At 36.4% G+C, this 15,345-nt stretch overlaps 1 protein-coding gene across 2 annotated transcripts; it reads right to left on the reverse strand.

Moving 5' to 3' along the window:
* Nucleotides 1–781: 781 nt before the first annotated feature.
* LOC306873698 (B-cell receptor CD22-like) lies at nucleotides 782–14,756 on the reverse strand. 2 transcript variants are annotated; one of them, XM_079423163.1, is made up of 12 exons: nucleotides 14,663–14,756; nucleotides 12,484–12,540; nucleotides 9,279–9,617; nucleotides 8,105–8,350; nucleotides 7,599–7,946; nucleotides 5,140–5,391; nucleotides 2,585–2,842; nucleotides 2,194–2,457; nucleotides 2,025–2,115; nucleotides 1,860–1,905; nucleotides 1,435–1,697; nucleotides 782–1,304 (listed from the first exon to the last, which is right to left on the reverse strand). In XM_079423163.1, exons 2-12 carry the CDS (start codon nucleotides 12,530–12,532, stop codon nucleotides 1,271–1,273), a joined length of 2,190 nt encoding a protein of 729 aa, XP_079279289.1. In that variant the 5' UTR covers nucleotides 12,533–12,540; nucleotides 14,663–14,756; the 3' UTR covers nucleotides 782–1,270. The 2 variants fall into 2 exon arrangements, with proteins under 2 accessions (XP_079279289.1, XP_079279290.1); XM_079423164.1 differs by lacking the exon at nucleotides 2,585–2,842.
* Between the last annotated feature and the right edge of the window lie 589 nt (nucleotides 14,757–15,345).

The raw sequence follows: 15,345 nt of genomic DNA on the forward strand, positions 1-15,345 counted from the left end.
GCATGTTCCACCTACTTTGCACGCACACATGCAAAATACTGCTGTTCTAGTGGACCAAATGCCAAAAAAAAGCTGTAAGCGAGTGAAAGCTGTCGATTGTCATTCTAAAGATTCTGATGAAATGGCATTCAGCGCTGACTATTATAGGCAGTCAGCCCTGTTCATTTTTGCAAACTGAAATTCCATTGGTTTGTGTAGCTACATGAACATTAACAAATCAGGCTTCAGTATTCTGAGAAAAAAAGAGTTTAACCTCTAGCGTGGTATAGGCAATGCTCATTCCTGTTATTTCAGAGAACCCGAGGTTATGTTAGTACCTGGAGCATTCCTATAAAATGTTGAAACGACTGTTTATATACAACACAGGGTTCCACCTTGGTCAAAATCACATTCCTGGGGGGGGGGGGCATCCACCGGAAAACTGTAGACTTGGCAACACTGGTTCCGTGTCGGAATGTCTGTTTTTGTTTTGGTCTGATTGATTCCACACACTGCCAGTTTACCCAATAGTATTTCAACACCAGTTGGTGGCATGCACAGCGTATTGCAGCCATGGAACCCGGTAACCACGCAGAGATTGTAGATTCTAACCAACCTAAAAAGCCTCAACATCCCTCTACCCAGAGGCAGGTAAATCAACTCATCAACTTACAGTGTGAAGCTTGTTGCCTTCTATTGTCATTTTTTTGTAACTTTAATTCATTTTAAATGATAAAAATTATGCTTACAGGTGATTGCCACAAACATGTGTGTCCCAATAACAAAATAAAAATTGATATCTGAAAAAAATGTCTTATGAGCAGATTTATTTAAACTTGGTTAGGCTATTTACAGGCAAATAGACTAGAGCAGCAGTAAAGTGTAAAATGTGCTAAATTGTCATAACAATGATGTCATAATGAAGACTTTTTGACAATGTTAAAATGTAATATATTTAGCAATACAATCACATAGTATGAACACACAAAAGAAAATATCTGTTCTACATTGACTGTACAAAGCGAGAGCTAAAAGGTCTTTGACTATTACAGGTCTGAGTGGCATCCATGTGTAGAGTGAAGGCAGTGTGTGTGATATTCACAATCAATCAAGATTGTACTAAACGAATGGATTTTAAGCTGAAAGCCATTAGTCTCCAAACAGCAGAACAGTGCCATGAATGTGTAAATGGGTGAAATCAAGTAGAGCGGGAGCTGGAACAAGACCTGGGCTGGACTCAAATCCAGGTCTCACATGAGCATCAATAGGATGCAGCTCGACCTAATGTTCTTCATTTGACTGAGCTGTAGATCATGTCTTCAGATCTGGGAAGAAAGTAAATGAATGTTAATGTGCCACCAGCAGATGACAATACATCATTTCAACAACACAAAACAAGAGGTCTGATTAAGCCTTTAATATGTTTATTTTGAGTTCAGATGTATCGTTTCTAACCTGTTGGCATCAGACGGATGCTGCATCTCAATGGTCTGTTCAGTCTTGTTCATGTCTTTTTTCTTGAAGTGATGGACACTAGCATACTGAATCTCTTCAGCACCTGAAGAGTCTTTTTCTGTTTGTTCTCTCCCAGAGCGTTTGGGTTTCTTTACTTTAATGCTGGTATACAGATCCTCCCCCTGATTGGCTGATACTAGTGAATACACTGGAACGTCATTGGTCGAAGGCGTTTCTTCTGATCTGGCAACACGATCATCCTGCTGTTTCATAAAATAATCACACAGATATCACAAGATCAATCTGAAACATCGTGTCAAATATTTGTCAAGTAACAGTATATGATCTTGCAAGTAATTTTTATAGTCAAATATAATATCTATATCACGATCCTGCAGTTTTTGTATATGTATTTTCAAACTTGCCTGATTTTGTCTGACAACATTAGCGCCACCATCTCTCCTCTTTTTCCTGGAAAAAAAAATGTTACAAAGTACTGAACTGTAATATGTTGCAAGTAATATTTAATATTTTGCTATAAGTTTAACAAATTCTGCATTTGTGTTCACTTGTGAAATATAGGAGCTCACTTAAACACAATGATGATGATGATGATGAAGATCAGTGCTCCACATCCCGCCACAATCCCAGTAACTGTGTGCAGAGCAGCTCTCTGAACCCCTGAAACAAGATGTTCATGAAGATCATTTCACACCAGAGACAGATGAAACTCAAAGAGTGTCTGTTTATACAAAACACCTTTAACAGAGACTGAAACAGACGCTGATCCCTGAGATCCATGTTGATTCTGAGCCTCACAAGAGTAGCGTCCACTGTGACTGGAGTTAAAGCTGAAGATGATGAAACTCTGTCCAGATCCAACAGCTGAGCTTTGATTCTCCTTAAACCATCTGAAGTTCAGAGCAGATGGGTTTGAGTCACTGCTGCAGCTCAGAGTCACTGAATCTCCCTCCACTATTTCAGCAGACGGACTGATGGACACCGAGACGCTCTTTGGTTTGTCTAAACAAGAAAAAAAGAAAAGAAATATCTCATTGACAAAACCTATTAAGTATTTTTTAAATTAGTAATAAAAATGATACAATCAAAAAACAGAGAATCAGTATCTCATGCTATATAATACACTCACACAAGACGTTTAAAATCACAGCATCAGAGTCTTTCTCTCCATGTTTATTTCTGGATCTGCACTTGTAATCTCCGCTGTGATCAGAGCTGATCTTTGAGATGTTATAGATTCTTCCAGATCCTACAGACTTTCCTCCTTTAAACCAGCTGAAGTTCAGAGCAGATGGGTTTGAGTCACTGCTGCAGCTCAGAGTCACTGAATCTCCCTCCACTATTTCACCAGATGCACTGATGGAGACCGAGACGCTCTTTGGAGGATCTAGATTAAAAGTAAATGATAAATAATTACTTTGTTTATCTCATGAACTTCTCTTATGGTTGTTGACGATTACTGAAGTGTATCCGCAAGCAGAAGCTGAAAAAGATTGTATTTGAGTGATGAGATCAGAAAGGTACATGAACTGATTCATAAACAAACAGGGTTCCCACGCTTCTTGAAAATACTTGAATTTCAGACATATGGATTCAAGGCCTGGAAAGTACTTGAAAACAAACATAGGTCCTTGAAAGTGCTAGAATTAAATTTGAATTAAATTTAGTTTAGGGCGCTATTTCAAAAATTGTCCTATATGTGCTGTCAAAGACAGATCAAATCGGCACTAATGATTGGGGGTGGGGTGGTGTAGCACGAAAAAACCTCAGCACGTGTGTTGATGTGCAGGCTATGTTAGATCCCTGCATGGGACAGTTTTCTTAAGCCTGCTCCTGCTGAATTTCTGACCATTACCGCCCACTCCTGAAACGTTTGTGTCCTGCTCCTGCAAACATTCTAATATTCTATATAATTTTCGCACATCAGGAAGCCGCTATATGCGGGGTATGGAAATATTTACAGATATCTCTTTCACTTTCGATTATGCAATCACTCACACTCTGTTTAGTGAGTACATCTTACAGTGCGTGCAGAATTATTAGGCAATTATTATATACTTTAATTTTTTTTTTTTTTTTTTTTTTCAAGCATATTTTACCAATTCAAAACCACATAAATCTTAATAACTACAATTAATTTGGCATTTAATCATTTATAAGTGATATATAATTGTCCATGAAGGCTGGAAGTGAAAAACACCTTATATTCAGGCGTGCAGAATTATTAAAGGCAGGTTTTCTTTTATAGATTTAACTCAAAAATTATTAAATCCCCATGAGAAATATTAAAAACTAATGCAATACAGAAATTGCAAAGTTAAGACGTGACCACTGGACAGCAAAATGCTCATTGGGTCAGCGGGGTCAGAAAAAAAACAGGTGGAGAAGAAAAGACATATGTTAACTGCAAAAGAACTAAAGAATTAATGTGAAGAATTAGGTGAGAAACCATCAGGAACCATTTAGTCTCCAGTGCCACCATTTTCCAGAACTGTAACCTTCCTGGAGTCTCCAGAATTACAAGGTATCAGGTTCTCAGAATCCTAAAAAATGACCCTCACTTAATAAGAATAACATGCTTGAAGTGTTGTGAAATACATGATTAATTTTTTATAGGCTTCATCGTGGACAGATAAGCTGAGAGTGACTCTTGAAGGACCAGCACCACATCCTCTGGTACCACTGTTTGAAGAATTTATCTTCCAGAATCTGGCAGTAAGTTTTAAAAGCTCATTTTTAGTCAATCTCTGCAAGACAGACATTTCAGGATAGGAAATGGACTAAAAATGAATTCCCAAAACTTACTGCAACATGGAGCTAAGGAGAAAATGTAGAATTTGAAAAATTGGAAAAAAACTGTTTACAGTTTAAAAGCAAATAGAAAGTCATATTTTTATTTCTTTTCTTGATCATGTTTGCAGATTTGTACGTGTACAAGGTTTAAAATGTTCATGAAATATTTTCCAAAAAATATTGAAGTTTTGAGCAGCTGCATTCCTCTGTCAAATATAAAATGGGATTTGCAATACAAAGTGATTTACAAAATGATTTTGACATGAATTTATTTAATAATGAGTAACGTCTCTATTGAGAGAATGTGCAAATTTTTTACGTTAACATGTTTTACCGTGTTATTACAACATTTAACCACTTTTTATTAATTAAAAAAATTTACAAATTCTTTCAAATTTAAATCTTGTAAAAGAACTACAGCAAACCCAGTTTTATGCATATTTTATAAATATTCTAGAAATTGTATTTGAATATTGCCAGGACTGACTGAGTGGATTTCATTAAATTCCTTTGAACTTGACTGCTCAAAACTGTTTAAATTTAAAGTGAAATGTTAAGTACTGTAAGGCCTTTCATGACACTACTGGGGTGTGAATTTGATAGGTGCTTGATATAAAATAAATGGTGCTTTAAAAAGTCCTTGAATCTGGTGTTCATGAAAGAGTGGGAACCCTGAAGGGGTCTGAGAGGGTCTCTACACGCAGATTCTTGATTCACGTTCATTTTACATATTATTACTTTAGTAAGTATAAATCATATCTAATAATAAAAGATGTCATGCATTCAGTATGAACAGGCTGAATTTATCAAACAAATCTGAACTAAATTCTGAAAATCTCTGAATAATCTGTGAAATATTTCACTAATGTTAATGAATCAGTTTGTACTCACATTCAACATTAAGATAAACAGGTGGAGAGATCAGATGTTGATATCCTGAAACAGCACACTGATAGTTTCCTGAATCAAGATGACTGACTGACTGCAGCTGAAGATGAGTCTCTGTGATGATTTCTGTAGTTAATCTCTGATTGTTTCTGTACCAGATGAATGTTGTTTGTTGAGGCAGAGAGCAGCTGCTGTTACATCTCAGAGTGACTGGATCTCCCTCTTTCACACTCTGCTGTGTCTCCACCTGCAGATCTGACAACAACAACTTTGTTTCATCATTATAGTTTCACAAACATAGCTTACCCAGTCAACATGTGAGAGCATGCAATGATCACAGTGTGAGTAATATATGAGCTCATTGTGAATTCAAAATGTTGGAGTACAGGGAGGCTGCAGACCTGGAGCAGACAGTTTTATTATTGATTGAAATTATTAAACATTGTGGTTTGGAGGGATTGTTCTGTTATACTGGTTTTACGGAGGGTGATTTTACCCCAATATAATAATGCAAAGATAATGCAAATGTGAAATTGATTGTCATAACACTTTTATATGCATCCCTATAGGTACAGAAGCCACTCTTAAGAGAGATCCTCCTTCTAGTCTCCCTGTATAGTAATCAAAGCCTGGGTTTGGAGATGACCAGCCCAGAGACATCTTTAGGACGTTCCTATGGCATATAACGTTGACAGTATGCCCTCTACACTGTGCTGAATACTCCATTCGATTTCCCTCAGGTGGGCTTTTCTATTTTCTTTATTAAAAGGTTGCTATATGCTGTAACAGCACACCCACAGTGACCAGATCAAATTCATCTTGAATGTACTTTTTCTGGTTGGTCTCATGTGTTAGCTGACCATGACCGGTAGACAAATTCGGTATGTCTGATGGGCTGAATATGGTTAATATCTGAATATAACTTTATATATAAATTCACAACAACATATATATCACTCCATCTCCTGTATATATGAAAATCTGAATATATAGGCTACAGTAGATCATGTATCATTACATTGTCCATTTGATCCAAATATGTGTATTATTAATTTTTTAATTCACTAATTAAATGTGTAATGATAATTTAGTATTTTTTCAAAAACACTAATTGAGTTGTCTCCTGTAGGCTATGTATGTAGACCCACAGTGAATATTTGCAGATATTTTAATCTGTAGTGCAGATCATCTGATATCTTTATATTTAAATTCACACAAGAACAACAAAACTCTCAATTAGTCGATGTCTATGGACGGGACGGTTATTAATGAAATTTCGAGCGTAGCGGTTTAATAATTTCGCTGTATATCCTCCATAGAAATGTTGAGCAGGTTGAGAGGAGGCAGTTCAAATATCAGTCACCGAGGGGACATTCTACTTCCTGTTTCTCAACACTATCACAGAGATATCACAGCGCTCTCACATGATGAGCTCATGAGTGCACGCCCAGCTAACAGATTTCTGATATAACAACCTTCTCCAAACATACAACTGACTTCCAGACACAGCCTTAGATGAAATCAACTGAAATAAAAGAAGAGATTAAATCTCTCATGATCTCAGCAGAGAATGATTAAACTACTCCACAAACAGCATCACCAGCTCCACTCTTTACTAACCAGACTGACTTTATTTCTGGCATCTACAAAAGCGCGTATTGAGAATTAGATGTTTTATTGTTTTGTTTGATGTTACCATCACAGTGATTAGGGTTTGCTTTAGTTGGGCTCTTGACCCTTGACTTTAAAACTTAATGTTGGGGCAGCTGTAACTGTGTTTGTACACATTTGTTTAGAAAGAGATTGCAACCAGGTGATATTGGTTTGTTGTTGATGGCAAAAACAAATTCATCACCTAGATTCAGTATGCAATCAATGTGAGATGTTTTTAACCTATACTTATTAATTATAACAGCGTTTTGATTATACAGAATATGATCAAGCAGTGTAATAACGTTCAAAAACAAAGAGAGACACCAAGAATCGGTGTATGAATCTCAACAATAGTGACAATCAAAAGCTTCATGCTGCAATGCATGCTGGGTATCTAGTCTTTGTGCAGTGAGTGCACTTTGACCTCACATTAGTATGAGCTCACAGTGAGGGCGGTGTAAGATAACACTTTTAGCTCACTGTTACCTCACATTGTGACCTCATCACGAGTATCCTGTGAGATCATGGTGACATCACTGTGAGATCAAATTGTTGACTGGGTAGTGTTATAACAATTGAAACTTTAAGGGGATGAAACTTGTAATGAATAAAGTATTTACATTTATGCATTTGCTTTCATCCAAAGTGACTTGCATTGATTCAAGGTAAACTCTCTATCAGTGCATGTATTTCCTGGGAATTGCACCCATGACTCATTACTAGTGCCGTGCTCTTCTGTTTGAGCTCCTATAACAGGTGACATGATGTGTTTTATATATTTCTGTGGTGTATTTCTGAGAGATCACTACCTGTGACGTCCAGCTGAGCTCCAGGAACCCCCGTCCATTTTCCACCCTCTTTGTTTGTAGTGAATCTGCAGTAGTAGATGTGTTTATCAGCTTCTGTTACACTCGTCAAAGTGATTCTGCAAGTGTCTTTATATTCACGGACACACTGAACTCTTCCTCTGTTTTTTGGAACTAAACACAGGTCTGGTAGTTCTCCAGCAGTTACAGTAGGTTTGGTCCAGTAGACTGTTCTGATCTGATGATCACTAGGATATATTACAGTACAGGACATATTCACTGTTGACCCCTTTAATGCACAAACATATGAAGGACTGTAATTCACCCCCCAATCCTGCTGACCAGCAACCCCTGAAACACAAAACACGGAAATTAGAAATATAATTATGCTTTCAAACACATGAATCTTCCATTTTCTTCTTGATTTTAGCTAATGTCTAACTTTACAAGTTCAATTCAAAAGAATAGTGTGAATAATTCACTAATGTATCGAATCAGTTTGTACTCACATCCTACTTTAAGATGAACAGGTGGAGAGATCAGACGTTCATATCCTGAAACAGCACACTGATAGTTTCCTGAATCATGACTCTTGACTGACTGCAGCTGAAGCTCTGTGATGATTGCTCTAGTTAATCTCTGATTGTTTCTGTACCAGATGAATGTTGTTTGTTGAGGCAGAGAGCAGCTGCTTTTACATCTCAGAGTGACTGAATCTCCCTCTTTCACACTCTGCTGTGTCTCCACCTGCAGATCTGACAACAACAACTCACTGATTCATCAGTTTAAAGTGATAGTCCACTCAAAAATATTATGTATCACTCTGATGTTGTTCTTAATCCACACATGGCCTTCTTTCTTTCTCAGAACATGTTTATAAATGTCCTGCTTGTGATTGTCCATTTAATAGCAGTTCAGTTCTTGTTTATATGGATAGCACTTTTCACAACAGAAAAGCATTTCAAAGCCGATTCACAGCCAACTTTTGTTTCAATGAAACAATGTCTTTGGGCCCAAATGAACATGGAATCTAGCATTACTTTCTATTATCTCTTTCTTTGATTTCTTCTAATCACAAGTGATTATTTCAAGACACAACTAAACTCTTCTGACAACAAGATAATATCATATAACAATAAAATACAGCTCTGTCACATGTTCGGTGAAACAGATGAAATGGTATTTGAAGGCTTTAAAAACAGTCTCATGCAACTCATATTGTATATTGTACATGACTGGTTTTGATGATAAAGAAACTGTAAAACAATTTATCTAAACCTTTCCCGTTGCTCTCCTTTACGCATTCATGAGTGTATGAGAAGATCAGGTCACTCTGGTGTGTAGAAAACATGAAAATAGTGCACGTGTGCAATGACAAGAACAGCTGCGAGGTGAAGACTTTTACTAAATAAGAAATTACATTTCAGTTTGCCGATTTGTTTCTTGATGAATCCTATCACACACCTTCAGATAACTTAGGATGTAAATCAAAAATCATGTAATTTCTCTACAGATTTGCAACTGTACTCTGGGCAATTTATTTAACATTTTTCTATTTGTATTCAAAAGAAAGAATCTCATACGGCAGATGGAGATACATGATAAAGTGCTTGTGTGTGTGTGTGTGTGTGTGTGTGTGTGTGTGTGTGTGTGTGTGTATTTCTGAGAGTCCTCTAGCTCTACCTGTGACGTCCAGCTGAGCTCCAGGAATCCCCGTCCATGTTCCTCTGTTTGTAGTGAATCTGCAGTAGTAGATGTGTTTATCAGCTTCTGTTACATTAGTCAAAGTCAGATTGTAAGTGTCTTTATATTCACGGTCACACTGAACTCCTCTGTTTTCTGGGTCTAAACACAGGTTTGATGTTTCTCCATCAGTTACAGCAGTTTTGCTCCAGAAGGCTGTTGTGAGCTCATGATCATGTGGATAGTTTAAAACACAGGATAATTTCACAGTTGTTCCCTTTAATGCACAAACATATGAAGGACCGTAATTGACTGCCCAATACTGCTGACCATCAACCCCTGAAACACAGAAATTAGAATATTTGGTGGTTTTTCATGTGTTTTGAACTTATGTATATAAAGTATCTTTTAATTTTGACCATTTTTATGCAACCCAGGCTCATTGGAACTGCACATAATGTAAAAATTACACATAATGTGATAAGTATTACATTATTATAGTAATAAAATGTGCGTAATGTAATAATTTTCAGTAACACTTCATTTCGATAGTCCACTTTAGACATTCGGTCCCACTTTATATTAGGTGGCCTTAACTACTGTGTACTTATATTTAAATTAATCATTTTATACAATGTACTTATTGTTAGTGATGGTGAGATGAAGTTTCATGAAGCTTTAAGCTTTTCAGCCAAGTGGTTCACAAAAGGGTTAATTTCTGGAGGCTTGATTTGCTCACAATAGCACCTGCTGGCCAAAGAGTGTAAAACAAGCAGATATATTACAGACAGAGGTGGATAGTCTCAATAAAATAATTTTATATGACTGAATAATAGGCTTTATTACATCCAAAACACATGTCGTTATGCCCACCCCCAATTCCATTGGTTTATAACATGGTAAATCTTATTGGTGTAGACGCAAGCATGCGCATTTCTTTGTTTTGGCCATATTACAGAAGTATTGTGTGTTACTTCTAGAATCCTATCTTAATTATAAGAACCATGGTAATTTTAGTCAGATGAAGTCATTGTTTACAAATAAACTCTTGATGACAGCACCTCCGGGTTCTTCAGGCTGAATAGCGCTTCATTCATATTTCCTTGAGGATCGGCAGGCCGCGGATCAGCACTAAAATGGGATTTTATACGCAAATGATGATAATTTACTGTATTTTAGAAATGGACAAACACGAACATAAGTGGCTGATTTTACGTATTAAAGCACGACTGTTTTTTGTTGTTCTTTAAAGAAATGAGTGATAGCCATGATCAATGCGTCACAAACTTGTAGGATATAAAGTGCTAATCAAATGTTTTCATGGCAAGCTCTTGTTTATATCTTAATAAAATATTTGAGCCTATATTGATTTTCTTACAGTTTTTAAAGGTTCCTATCTTATAGTAAATAAGTGTCCGTGACATCAGATATTAAAAATCCAATTATATCTGTATCCACATCCTCATTGTGTGCCTGTTCTAATCTGTGTCCGGGATGAATTTAGATTCAGTTATTAACACTTGATCATTGCAGTCATATAGACCTGTAAATCACTCTGAGCTGTAAATCTGTGCAATATATACGTGAGCACTTTAAATGAGTAAAATAGACATTCTCTGTGATTATTTTTTTTTTATGTATCAAAGACTATACAACTACTAAAAATCTAAAATGAAGTTTGTGCTTATCCATCGATCCTAAAATAAAGAACATAGGCTACATATAAATATACATTATACAAAACAGCTAAATCTCAAACAGTGGATCATTTTTATCAACATTGCCCAGCTAAAACTGCTCAATGTTTAAGTATGTCTGCTTCGTGTACTGTGAAAAGTGCAATAATATATGACTTCATTTAGCATGCAACCCACCTGTTGAGACCGTTCATCACACAGAAACATAATTCATATTTCTCATAGGTGAGGCTATTTATAGTATAGGTAGAACTATATCATGGCCACGAATTAAGAATTTGTCCCCCAGACTTAATTCATGAGCTGCTCGTATTACACAGCTCTGTTCTGCCCGAAGTACTCAGAGATGCCCCACCAAGCGTTTGATAGGAAGTTAATCAAACTAATTTGTCATAATTAAAAAAAAACACATTTGCTAATTGACTCTAACTAAAATCACTGTTGTTAGCACTTAATATTTCTGTAGTACAGCCAAACAGTGTAGATCATTCATAAAAACATAAAAGAATACTCATGCTCAAACTTCAACACCAATAAGCTCTGCTGTATTATAGACCAATGAAACTGGGGGTGGGCGGAGCGACACGTGTAGCCCCGCCCCATCGTCCAGGGTGCACTCTGGGGCTACTCCCTCTGTCTGTAATAGATCTGCTTGTTTGACACTCTTTGGCCACCAGGTGGTATTGTGAGCAAATGAAGCCTCCAGAAATTAACCCTTTTGTGAACCACTTGACTGAAAAGCTTAAAGCTTCATCTCACCATCACTACTATTCTGTGTCAGCTGTGTCCCGCGACAGAACAGCATACTAGACCTTGATCGTGTAAAGACCCTTGCTGTCTATGGGAGGGTAAGAGAGTTCACGGGAAACATCATAAATATCTTAATTTGTTTTCCGAAGATGAACGGAGGTCTTGCAGGTTTGGAACTTTTTGGGAGAACTATCCCTTTAACAAATGCAAAAGTGATATAAAAACACATTCATTGATGCAGCCATGCTATTTTAACATGTTTTGTTGAACCAGAGTTTCACATTTTCCATACCGGAGCTTTTCATCACTCAAGTGCATGAGCAACCGAGCAAACCTGAATTAGAAAACTCGTGCATATGAAGCTGTATATGTGACGACAATGTTCAAAAGTATCAGTTTTCAAATTGTGCAGGATGTTCAAATTGTTTTGAAGTCATAAAATAATATTCTGCAAGTAATTGTGTGAAAATGAGCCTTTATCAAATTTCTGTACCTGTAAATCATACTGAAAAGGAATAAAAGTTGTCAGTTTTACTGTCTCTAGTGTTCATTTCAATGGAAACTGCAGTGAATCCTACATATTGCTACGTTTTGCAGTTTTGCAGAAATATATGTAGGCATGTGTTTCCAATGAGCCTATAGGTTGTTTTTATATGTTAGCTGAGAGTAAAACACTCATCAGTTTAAGAGCTACTTGTGAAGAGCTCAGTCATATTTTCAAGAGTGTTAAAGTGTTTGTTTAGTGACTGAAGACTCACCCGCTGTCATGATCACCAAGATCAGAGGAAGAGACATTACGAGTAACATTGTGACTTCTGCAATCAAAAACAAACAATTATGACATTATGAACATCATCTATATACAACATCACAAACTCTATTATCTTGATAATCAGTAGATAGAGATCATGATAATTTCAGATTAATTTACAGCTCATTGAAGGCTTGACATGTGCTGAGGATGTTTCTCGTGTCAGGCCTTGTGTCTAATCGTGGACATTTAGTCATCAGGGTCTAAACATTTAATGCATTGTTATTAAGGATGTAGCACTATTGGAGCACTTTTGTATTTTCTGTGATATATTGATGTCTGTTACCACTGAATCTATATCTGCATCTGAAAGAGGTGCATTAAGGAGAACACAAGTGTGATATTTATGTAGACTATATCTTTAACACCATGCATATCTACAGACTCAGTACAAAGTACAAAGTTTCAGGTGATATGATCACTTTCATAAAAGCATGAAACTTGGTACAATTGTACAGGTTAGGATCCTGAACATTTTCAGAAATGGAGCCATCGCAAAAACACATTTTACTTTGCTCCATAATCAATTGATGTATTTTGTGTCATATCTCCTGAACCAAACGTGATAACACATAAAAGGTGATGTCTACCCCTATGTTTTGATGGTCAAGGATTACAGTGATACAATATACAGCAACATAAACTGTTCAGGTGAAGAGTTAATGGTGAAATCAGCAATGTGAGAAGGAACTCACAGTATCTGAGCATCACAGCCTTTACAATAGTCCATATTATGGCTATGATTTTTTTTCTTTTTTTGATAATTGGCTAATATTTTATTAAATAGTACAATAAAAGATTGTTTTCAAGAATACAATCATACATTTCAGAGATATAAAAAATATCATCTCAAGTAAGTGTATTTTTCCTTACCCCTCAGGCAGAGTCGGATAGGCAGTAGTATGTTTCCAATACATTCTTATTAAAAGTGAAGAGACCTGATAAACCAGAGCCACTGAGAATGACACAGTTACCCCAAACTCCCTGGAGGGATCTAGCCACTGATATATTAGGTCCTCTGCCAACTGGAGAATCCATACTAGTGGTAGTTAACTATTACAGCCGCTATTATTAGTATGGGATAGTCAAGTCTATCACAGCTGATAAAGTCATCGACTGGTTGGAGGAGGTTTTTAGCCATCATGGTCTGCCATGCACCCTCAGATCAGATTGTGTTCACAATGTTTTCTGGATAGTTTCTAAAATGCATGTTTAATTCTAAGCAAAGGCGAAATGTCACGTATCAAGTGTAATGCGTGCGACGTCATTACGCATGGAGAGCGACGAGTAAAGATATGAGTTGAGTTCTTGAACATCCTGTCTCGTGTCTGATTTAATTTAGCATCTTTAGCTAGTTTGAGTAAAGATAACAATCAGATGCTAAAACAGCAGCTACATTTAAATCCAGACTCAAAACCCATCTGTTTCACTGAACAATTACTGAATGAGCACTGTGTAGCATCCTGTTATGATTGCGCTGTATTTTGTGTAGTATCCTCATTTATTTATTCTTAACTGTTTTCATTCATTTTAAATCATTTTAAAATGTTTATTCTCTGCTTTATGATTATTTTAATATATTGTTATGTAAAGCACTTTGAATTAGTATTGCGTATGGAATAAACTTGCCGTGCCTAAAGATCTTCACACAGTATCTACATACTACATACTAATATGCATCTATAACAGATATTGAGCTTCTGGAATTAAAATCCATTCATCAAATCAACATTCACCAAACAATTTCAGTTTTAGCCCTACAGAATTAGGTAACACTTTATTTCGATACACTTTAGATGTTCTATTAACAGTAAGTAACTTTGCAACCAGCAGTCATTAGAGTATTATAGACTGTCTGCTTAATATCTTCTAACGCTTTATTTTAATGGGTTCACTGCATACAACATACTATGAGAAACTTTGCAAGTATATGTCAACTTATTCTACTAACCCTAAACCTACCCTACAGAGAGTTAGTAGACATGTAGTTACAAATTAATGAGAATTAGTTGATATGAAGTGCAAAATTACTTATAGTTAGTAGAATGTCTAAAGTGGACTATCGAAATAAAGTGTAGCACTGAATTATTTTATCTGATGCTAAATGCTGGTAAAAATGGTCTTACCGCACTGCAGTGTCAACGTCTGTGTGTCAAAGTCAAATGACAAAAATATCTGCAGCTTAAAGTGTCAAATGCCTGCAGTTTTCACACTTTAATATGCAGTTAAAATGTTCGTCTTCCTCTTTCTGGATATGTGTGACACGATCTCAACTACACAAGACCAACTCAAAAAGTCTCAAGATCCAAACAAATAACAAGCTTTAGAGTTCAGTATTGTTAAATCTTTGTGAGAGAACATGTGAAACGTTTGCTTTGAGAAAGAGCTGTGTAAAGATGCTCATTATGGCTGCAGGAGCATCTGGGTAGGTTTTTTAGAGATGACATTTTATAAGTTTCACTTCCTCTGATTTAAACTCTGTGTTTAAGACATCGAGCGGTGGTGCAACAGTCTCATTTACTACAATCATGAGCAAATACATTGTGTTTAAGTGGGCCAATGCCAGTTTCTGACAGACAACACAAGCACTACTAATGCTACCAGACCAGCGACAGATACAGGAAAAATAGTACTGATGTTCTTCAAAACAGATCTATTGAATGATTCCCAAAAACTGAGAAACTGGGATTGATTAGGCCAATCTTTTCTGCACTTCCACTGACTTTACTGTCATCTGGTGGTCAAAAAGATGAAGCTCATTTTACTGCCTGTTACAGTCTGACTGTTAGACAACATGATTTAAGAGGCA

Source organism: Barbus barbus (genome assembly GCF_936440315.1).
Source record: "Barbus barbus genome assembly, chromosome: 8".
NCBI lineage: Eukaryota > Metazoa > Chordata > Actinopteri > Cypriniformes > Cyprinidae > Barbus > Barbus barbus.